Consider the following 9,915-nt stretch of genomic DNA (forward strand, 5'->3'; position numbering starts at 1 on the left):
ACCTGGAGACCTGAGCTGGCTGGGACATGTTCCGTGACCTTGGAAATGACCAATCCCAGAGGCTCAAGTTTCTTGTGTGAAAAATGAGAGTCAAGCCAGAGGCTGAGGTTGCTAGGAGACAATCCAAACGATATGTAAAGTGTCTGAGGATGTTGATATGTGATACCTGAAAGGCACTTGGGCAATGTGATTTCCATCCCAGAGGTGCCTGGGCCTGGGATTTCATCCATGTGTACCCAAGCACAAGCACACACAGATACACACATGCACACATGTGACACAGAATAGCCTTCCAGTCCAGCTAGGTAGAAGGATGATGAGTCCGAAAGGCAGGTGGGGTACACATTTATTCTCCAGGAGTTTCAGGCTGGGATGGGAGGGGCCCAGCCTCAGTGGTGGAGGATTCTGGAATTAAGAACTGAGGCGAGGGGGGCCCTGAGGTCTCCTGGGACTTGGCTTCCTGAGCCTGGGCCAGTTGGGCTGTGTGTTCGAAGGCAGCCTGAAGCAGGTGGGAAGCAAGGCAGGTGACCCAAGTGACGAGATAGGCCAGGTTCCAGGAGGTGAGTGTGGTCGTGCGCTCCACCCACAGGTAGAGGCGTCTCAGGAGTGCCAGCGTTTCCAGCAACACAGAATTCTGCAGGAGGGTCCAGGCAAGCAAGAGCGTGAGTAAGGAAGGGCCAAAGGGATGGCTCAGCAAACTGAGTTTGAGCCCCAATACCCACATGGTAGGAGAGAAACAAATCTTGTTTTTCTCGGACACCCACTTGTGTGCCGGCACAAGTATTCCTACACACATACGTGTGCACACACAAATGAATAATAATAATTTTTTAAAAGTAACATTCTGCCGGGCGGTGGTGGCGCACGCCTTTAATCCCAGCACTCAGGAGGCAGAGGCAGGCGGATCTCTGAGTTCGAGGCCAGCCTGGTCTCCAAAGCGAGTTCCAGGAAAGGCACAAAGCTACACAGAGAAACCCTGTCTTGAAAAAGAAAAAAAAAAAAAAGTAACATTCTATGGGGCTGGAGAAATAGGTTAGTGGGTAAGAGCATAAACTGCTCTTGCAGGGGACTTCAGTTCGGTCCCCATTATCCACATCAGGTGGCTCATAGCTCCTTGTAACACCAGCTCCAGGGAATCTGATGTCCTCTTCTGGCTTCTGGGGACGCCTGCATGTGTACACACACACACACACACACACACACACACACACACACACAAATACAAACAATTACACACAAACACTCACACACTCAATTTAAAAATAAGAATAAAAAATTAGAAAGAAAAAGAGCATGCTAGGGACTGGAGGGATGGCTCAGCGGTTAAGAGCACTGGCTGCTCTTCCAGAGGTCCTGAGTTCAATTCCCAGCAACCACAGGGTGGCTCACAACCATCCAAAATGAGATCTGGTACCCTCTTCTGGCCTGCAGGCATGCATGCAGGCAGAACACTGTATACATAATAAATAAATCTTAAAAAAAAAAAAAAAAAAGAAAAGAAAAGAGCCAGGTAGTGGTGGCGCACGCCTTTAATCCCAGCACTCGGGAGGCAGAGGCAGGTGGATCTCTTTGAGTTCGAGGCCAGCCTGGACTACAGAGTGAGTTCCAGGAAAGGTGCAAAGCTACACAGAGAAACCCTGTCTAGAAAAACCAAAAAAAAAAAAAAAAGAAAGAAAAAGAAAAAGAAAGGAAGAAAGAAAAGAAAAAGAAAAAAGAGCATGCTAAATGGCCCCCAGGACCTGCCCCATGGCCAGTACTGAGCGCTCTTGATCACAGCCAGAGTCCCCAGCCTATCAGCATCCCCAGCCTGCATCCCTGTCAACCCACCTGGCTGGGCAGCCAGCCCAGACTGAAGTGATGAGCTTTCTGTACCAGCCTCCAGGTCAACAGCAGCATCAGCAAGGCCACCAGCATCAGGCTATGCAGACAGGAGATAAACAGGTCCCTGAAGGTGGCTGCAGACAGGCTTAGAGGTTCCCAGGCACCTAGGTGCCCCAGGGCCAGTCTCATAGTATGAGTGCAGCACAGCCCGACTTTGTACGCCAGCCTGGGTCCGCAGAGCAGCAACCACAGCGGGGCCCACAGCAATGCCAGTCCTGCTCGAAGGGCCAAGCTCAGGATGCAGGTTATGATGACTCCCGGAAGCAGGTGTGTCTGGTCACCGCCGGAGCCCCGGGCCTCCTGGGCCAGCCCCGACACCCACTGCTGAAAGACAGCCATCTTCAGGAGCAGGAAGCGGTACAAGTGTGTGCGGTTCTGGAGCAGCTGCAGGAAGACAGGGACACCAGCGTTACCAGTGCCACCCAACTGGCATGGAACCCAACCTGTGCTTTAGACATAGGGGCTGCCCAGTCACTGTGGGCGGAGTCTCGGTTCACTTGTGACTGCACAAGAAAAGTCCCTCTTTTATTTCATCGATTGATGACTGATTGATTGATTGATTTGACTTTGGTTTCTTTTGTGACAGGGTCTCTCTATGTAGTTCTGACTGTTCTGGAGATCACAAAGCTCCTCCAGCCTTTGCCTCCTGAGTGCTAGGGTTAAAGGTGTGCGCCACCACTGCCCGGCCTATAATCTTTAAAGAGTGACTTCCAAGCATGGGGATGTAGCTCAGCTGTGGATAAAACCAAGAAATGTGGTGTATACCTGCAGTCTCAGCAGTTGGGAGGTAGAGGCAGAAAGATCAAGAATTCAAGGTTTTCTTTGGCTCCATAGGAAGTTCAAAGCTAGCCTAGTCTACAGGAAACCAAGCAAAGGAACAAACAGAGATGGCTGAGTGGTTAAAGCTCTTGCCCCACAAGCCTAGTGACCTCAATATGATCCCGGAACCTGTGCAAAGGAAGGAAAGAACCAACGCCCCAAAATCTTCCTCTGACTTCCACATGGGTACTACAACACCCAACACACACAATAATAATAAATAATAAAAATAAACTGGGTGGTAGTAGAGAATGCCTTTAATCCCAGCACTTGGGGGCAGAGGCAGGTGGATCTCTGTGAGTTCAAGGCCAGCCTGGTCTACAGAGCTAGTTCCAGGACAGCCAAGGCTACACAGAGAGATCCTGTCTCAAAAAAAACAAACAAAAAAATTAAAAACAAATAAGTAGATGTGAGCTCCCCCATAACTCTACAGGATTTGAATACAGGCTGGCTGACTTCCTTTGAGTATCCAGGCGTGCCCCTGGTTGCCCTTGGCATCATGAGGGCATCTATAAATAAAGGTTTCATTAGGGACAGAGAGATGTCGAGACGTGGGGGAGGGGTGACAGAGATTGATGACAGACCTCCTGTCTGGGGTAGAGGGGGAGAGACATTAGATGTCCAGGTCTCCCATCTGAGTGGCAGGTTAGCCAAGAGTGTCTTCTCTTCACCAAGGATCGGGATTAAGGGGAGTGAGGTTGGGGTTGAGAATGCTTTCCTGAAGAGTAAACCTCCCTGGTAGAGCCTAGAGCCTTCAGCCCATGGGTGACAGAGGCGATCAACCTGGACTCCCTGACCCACAGGACCATCAGAGTCCAGGGACTGTAGGCTCTGAAGGACCAGGATAAGAAGCCAGGCATCGGGGGGCACATGCCTGTCATCCCAGCGGGTCAAGAGTTCAAGGCTAGCCTGGGCTATACAGTGAATTTGAGGCTAGCCTGGGCTGCATGGTGAGACAGCAGTAGGGGGGACGAGAAGTGTGGGGGCTGGAGAAATGGCTCAGCAGTTAAGAGTGTTTCCTGCTGTAGAGCAGAGATCGGGTTCCAGCACGCACAATAATAAGCCAACGTGGGCATGGTCCAGGGCATTCCTGCAGCCCCAGCACCAAAGGAGTTGAAGACAGGGGGATCTCTGGGGCTTGTTAAGCTGCCAGACAAGACAAAATAAACAAACCCATCAGCTCCAAGTTCAGAGGCTGGAGATAGAGTGATGGTGGAGGGCATCCGGGGCCTTCCTGTGGCTTCTGTGTGCGGCCGCAGGCATGTGCATCCACACACATGTACACACATCACACCTACAGGCATTCACACCAGAAGGAAATAAGAAGGGGGAGGAAGAGAGGGGGGACGCAGGAGGAGGGGAAGGGCAGGGAGAGGAAAGGGAAAGTGGGCCAGTGAGATGGCTCAGCAGGTAAAGGTGCTTGCTGCCAAGCCTGATGACCTGAGTTCGAACCCCAGGACCCACATGGTGGAAGGGGAGAAATGACTCCCAACACACACACACACACACACACACACACACACACACACACACACAATATTTTTAAAGGAAAGAAAGACCAGGTGTAACGGTGTACATATTTAGTCTCAGGGCTGGGGGAGACAGAGGCAGGCAGATTTCTGGGAGTTCAAGGCCAGCCTCCTCTATATAGCAAGTACTAGGACAGCCAGGGCTACATAATGAGACCTTGTCTCAAAAAAAAAAAAATATGTAAACAAAAAGAAGGAAGGAGAAGAGAGGAAAGAAAGGAGGGGGAGGGGAGGAAGGAAGATCGCTGATAGCCACGCCACAGAAGTTTGGGAATGAGGCTTCTGGGAGTCCGGTGGTTATTCCCTGGTGGCCAGGAACCGCTGGATCTCTCCAGGTCCCCTATCCCCACCATGTTTACCATCACAGAGAGCTTCCCAACCCGCAGCAGAATTCTGAGGAGGCTGGATCTGGCCTGGGGAGGGGCCTCCATGTCTGGCCTCCAGCCAGGAGAGGCAGGGTGACCTCACAGATGCCACAGGGTGGGGGTCTAGTTACCATGGGGACCCAGTTGCCACATGGGCCACTGTCCCTTTCTCTAGATCCGCTTTCCCCTCTCATCTGAGACCTCAGGTCAAATCTGGCTATGCTGTGGCCATGGACCAGATGGATGGCTGATCTCTAGGATCAGTTCTCTATCTATCCCGCCTATCTTTCTTTCTTTTTATTTATTTATTTTTTAAGAGAAGGTCTCAGGTAGCGCAGGCTGGCCTCAAACCAGCTATGTAGCCAAAGATGACCTTGAATTCCTGATCCTCCTGCCTCCACTTCCCGAAAGCTGGAACAGCAGGCATGAGCCACCACATCTAGCCTTTTTTATTTGGATTTGGTTTTTGTTTGGAGGCACACTCACCCTGTAGCCCAGCATAGTCATTCACAGCAGGTGTATTAATAGCAGGTTTTGGCTTTGGGCAACCTGTGGTTGGGGATCCCTGGGGAAACAGCTCAGAGCACATCTCAGAATCAGTCTAGTTTACCTGCCGGGCATGGATGGTGAGTAGGTAGGGAGGGAAGAAGGAAACGGAGAAGGGTGGAGGAGATGGAATCTATGGCCTTACCTTCCTTCCAGGTTGGGTCCGAGGGTAGCCAATTTGCCGCGGGAGGAGCCTCAGTTTAGCTCCCTCCACTGAGATCCCTCCGTCCTCAGCCTCCCTACCTGCCCCTTCTCTCTTCCCATCAACATCCGGCTGGAGAACGATGCACTCTGTTGGAGTTTCCCCATACAGAGGACCAGAGCACCGAGGGACCAGTGGATGCTGCCTTGCACCACACCATGCCAGGGGGCGCCGTTCTGGATCCCCGCTGGAGAAGCATGATCGCGTCCCCGCCCCCCAGAGCAAGACCTAGAAGCGCTCCGCGCGGGCGCAGTACCGCAACGCTGCCGCGTGGGGGCGGAAGACACCGCGGGGTCAGCAGGACGCTCCCGGCGTGAGAAAATTTCTGATTTTTGCGGAATCACCTGCGAAGCTGGTTTCCAGTAAGAGGCTCATTGGGGCTTCTGTGAGCGCAACTTGTGCATTTCCGGTCAATGCTTGGGTTACAAGAAGAGGAACCATGCAGAGATAATGAGACTCACAGTCTTCACACCACCCCACCTCCTTCCTTCCTTCCTTCCTTCCTTCCTTCCTTCCTTCCTTCCTTCCTTCCTTCCTCTTTCTTCCTCTCCCTGCCCCCGCGCCCCCTGAGACAGGGTTTCTACGTGTAGCCCTGGCTGTTCTGGAATGAGCTCTGTAGACCAGGCTGGCCTCAAACTCAGAGATCTGCCTGGCTCTGCCTCCTGAGTAATGGGATTAAAGGCGTGCACCACCACCGCCCCCCTCTTTATTTGTACAGAACTGGGGGGTTGAAACCAGGATCTTGCACATGTTTGACAAGCAATACATCCAGCTTGGCCTCCATTTCTCTCTGTGTGTCTGAGGCTAACTTCTGATTCTTCTGCCTCGCACCCTGCTATTTCAAGTTTCTTAACATGATTTTTTTTAATTTATGTGACTTGAATAAAGCCATTTTTAACAAGAAAAAACAAGTTCCCATACAAATGTGCATGATAACATATTGATCTTTTTTGTATACTTCGGAAAACAATAAGAGAAAGGATTAGAAATAACGGAGCCCAGAGTGGTGAAACATATCTTTAAGCCCAACACTGGGGAGGCAGTAGCAGGTTGATCTCTTGATTATGTTGAGGCCAGCGTGGTCTACAGCCTAGTTCCAGAACAGCCAAGCAGCATAAAGAGACCCTGTCTCAGCCCCATGGTGGGGGCACATCCCTTGGAGGAAGAGACAGGTGGATCTCTGGGTTCAAAGCCAGCCTGGTCTACATAATGAGCTAATTCCAGGACAGCCAGGGCTACACAGAGAAACCCTGCCTCAAAAAAAAAAAAAAAAAAAAAAAATTAAAAAAGAGGAAGAGATCCTGTCTTAAAAAGAAAGGAAGAAGAAAATAATGGGCCAGCGGGTAAAGGGACTTCCTATCAAGTCTGTTGACCCGAGATCGATCCTAGGGATCCACATGGTGGGAGGGCAGAACCAACTGCCAAAAACTGGAGGTGGCTCCAGTGGTAGAGTATATGGCTAACGTGTGCAAGAGACTGAGGTCCGGCCGGGCGGTAGTGGCGCACACCTTTAATCCCAGCACTCGGGAGGCAGAGCCAGGCGGATCTTTGTGAGTTCGAGGCCAGCCTGGGCTACCAAGTGAGTTCCAGGAAAGGCACAAAGCTACACAGAGAAACCCTGTCTTAAAAAACAAAACAAAAAAAAACAAAAAAAAACAACAAAAAAAAGAGAGAGAGACTGAGGTCCACTGCCACCACTAGGGAAGGAGGGAGGGAGAGAGAGAGAGAGAGAGAGAGAGAGAGAGAGAGAGAGAGAGAGAGAGAGAGAGAGAGAGAGAGATGGTAGAGGGAAGAAGGAAGAAAGAAAACCAGAGGTCTTGGATAAAGTGCTTAATACCAAGTCTGATGATGTCAGTTCCAGTTCCAGGATCCACATGGTGGAAAAAGAGAAACTACTGCTCCAAGTTGTCCTCTGACCTCCATAGGAGAAATCCTGTGTACATACACAGCCACAGGAAGGAAGGAAGGAAGGAAGGAAGGAAGGAAGGAAGGAAGGAGAGAGGGAGGGAGGGAGGGAGAGAAAAGGAGGAGGAAGAAAGAAAGAGTGAGCTTAAAAACATTTTTTAAAAATCAAAGAACCTGATAGAACACAGGGGCAAATCGATTAACAACAAAAGAAACCGAAACAACCGTCATGTTTGTGTAAAGATGCTCAGATCATTAGTAATCAGGCTGGAATGTGAATCAAAGCCACAGTGAGATACTATCTCCTCTTTCTTAGCAAAAAACAAAAGAGTCGTACGCCACGTACCGATGACTTTATAAGACAAATAGAAATTCATGCGTAGCCCAGAGCCAGACTCAGGATCTCAGAGATCCTTACGGGAAACAATTATGCAAAGCTGCCCATGAAACATGTGAGAAACTAAAACTGGAAATTGGCCAAGAGCTGAATGAGTGGTTCAGCAGTAGAGCATCTGCCTAGAATCCCCCAGTGAAGGGCTGGGGTGTGGTTCAGTGGTAGAGCACCTGCCTAGAATCCCCCAGTGAGGGGCTGGGGTGTGGCTCAGTGGTAGAGCACCTGCCTAGAATCCCCCAGTGAGGGGCTGGGGTGTGGCTCAGTGGTAGAGCACCTGCCTAGAATCCCCCAGTGAGGGACTGGGGTGTGGCTCAGTGGTAGAGCACCTGCCTAGAATCCCCCAGTGAGGGGCTGGGGTGTGGCTCAGTGGTAGAGCACCTGCCTAGAATCCCCCAGTGAGGGGCTGGGGTGTGGCTCAGTGGTAGAGCACCTGCCTAGAGCCCCCCCAAGTGAGGGGGGTCAAAAAAGACAACTTACCATTCACGTGTCCTAGTTTCTACTCACCTTACTGCACATCCCCTATTGGCAAAAGAACCCCTTACAGAAACATCCTCTCAGTAGTAACAAGCACAGACCTGCAGAAGGTTCTTCCCATCAGTAGAGAGATGCATAAATACTCTTGGAAAGTCCTTTGAGGGATGACCTGGGGTTGGCTAGAATAAATGAGAACTATATGGGCTGACACGGAAAGATTCAGAAAAGGTTAGGTGAAAAAGGAAAGCCCCAGGGAGCTAGTTGTAGCATAACAGCACTCATGCACGCTTTTTCAAATCATTATGAAATACTATGTGTATGGTCCTGGATATGCAACGTGTATGGTAAATATATTAAAACCTAGCTGAGTGTGGTGGTAAGGGGATCGGTGAGTCCCAGGCCAGAGTCAGCTGCCCTGGAGACTCTGTCAAAATATTCTTTATTTTAATTTTTATTTATTATGGTATATGTCTTAGTTCCTGTTCTATTTCTGTGAAGAGACATCATGATCAAGGCAGCTTACACCAGAGAACTTTTCACTGGGGGCTTGCTTACCGTTTCAGAGAATTGGTCTATGACCATCATGGCAGGGAGCAGGCAGGCCTGGTGCTGGAGCAGTGACTGAGTACTCACATCCTGATCTGTAGGCAGGAGACAGAGAGCCATTCTGGGACTGGCATGGGGTTTTGAAACTTCAAAGCCCATCCCAAGCGATACACCTACTCCAACAAAGCCACATCTAAGCCTTCCCAAACAACATCTCCACTAACTGGAGACCACACGTGCAAACATATTAGTCTGTGGGACCATGCTCATTCAAACCACCACAATTGGTTTATGAGGTATGGGAAAGTGTGCACAGAGGTCAGAGGGTGACTGTGTGGAGTTGACTTTGTCCTTCCACCTTTATATGGGTCTGGGATCAAACTTGGGCCACTGGGCTTTCATGGCGAATACTTTACCCACTAAGGCATCTCACTGGGCCTCCCCATCAAATTTTATTTTCAAAGGAGTAGGGTATAGCCCAGGGGTAGAGAACTTGCCTAGAATGTGCAAGCCCTGAGTTTAATCCACAGTACAAGAAAAGGAAGGAGGGAAGGAAGGAAGGAAGGAAGGAAGGAAGGAAGGAAGGAAGGGTGATAGATGATAGATAGATGGATGAATGGATGGATAGATGGATGGATGGATAGATGGATGGATGGATGGATGGATGGATGGATGGATGGATGGATGGATTGCTGTAGGATGTCTTTTTGTATGCTGTGAATATGTGTTGCTCCCATTGGCTAATAAATAAAGCTGCCTTGGCCTATGGCAGGGCAGGATGGAGCCAGGTAAGAAAATCCAAGAGACATAGTGAGAGAAGAAAGGAGAGTGGGAGGAGATGCCAGCCCGCCACCCAAGGAGCAACGAGATGCCAGCAGACCGGTAATGCCATGGCCACATGGCAACACACAGATTATTAGAAATGGGTTAATGTAAGTTATTAGAGCTAGCTAATAAGAAGCTTGAGCCATAGGCCAAACAATTGCAATTAATATTAAGCATCTGTGTGTTTATTTGGGTCCAAGTGGATGTGGGACGGGACAGGACATAGGAACACTTCTGACTATGATGGATGGATGGATGGATGATATAGATAGATGACAGATGGATATAGATAGATAGCTTAGATTAAATTTAAGGCTGGGAATATGGCTGTCTCAGTTGGTAGAGTAATATTGCCTAGCACATAAGAAACCCTGGGTTTGGTTCTCAGCCCTGTATAAACCAGATGTAGAGGCACATGCCTGTAATCCC

The 9,915-nt window shown here is 49.8% G+C and overlaps 1 protein-coding gene across 1 annotated transcript; it reads right to left on the minus strand.

Annotated features, from left to right (window-relative positions):
* Nucleotides 1–329: 329 nt before the first annotated feature.
* On the minus strand, nucleotides 330–4,670 carry Tmem270 (transmembrane protein 270). Its single transcript, XM_059248900.1, has 3 exons — nucleotides 4,589–4,670; nucleotides 1,828–2,265; nucleotides 330–634 (listed from the first exon to the last, which is right to left on the minus strand). Exons 1-3 carry the CDS (start codon nucleotides 4,658–4,660, stop codon nucleotides 347–349), a joined length of 798 nt encoding a protein of 265 aa, XP_059104883.1. The 5' UTR covers nucleotides 4,661–4,670; the 3' UTR covers nucleotides 330–346.
* Nucleotides 4,671–9,915: the final 5,245 nt, after the last annotated feature.

Source organism: Peromyscus eremicus, chromosome 23 (genome assembly GCF_949786415.1).
Source record: "Peromyscus eremicus chromosome 23, PerEre_H2_v1, whole genome shotgun sequence".
Classification (NCBI taxonomy): Eukaryota; Metazoa; Chordata; class Mammalia; order Rodentia; family Cricetidae; genus Peromyscus; species Peromyscus eremicus.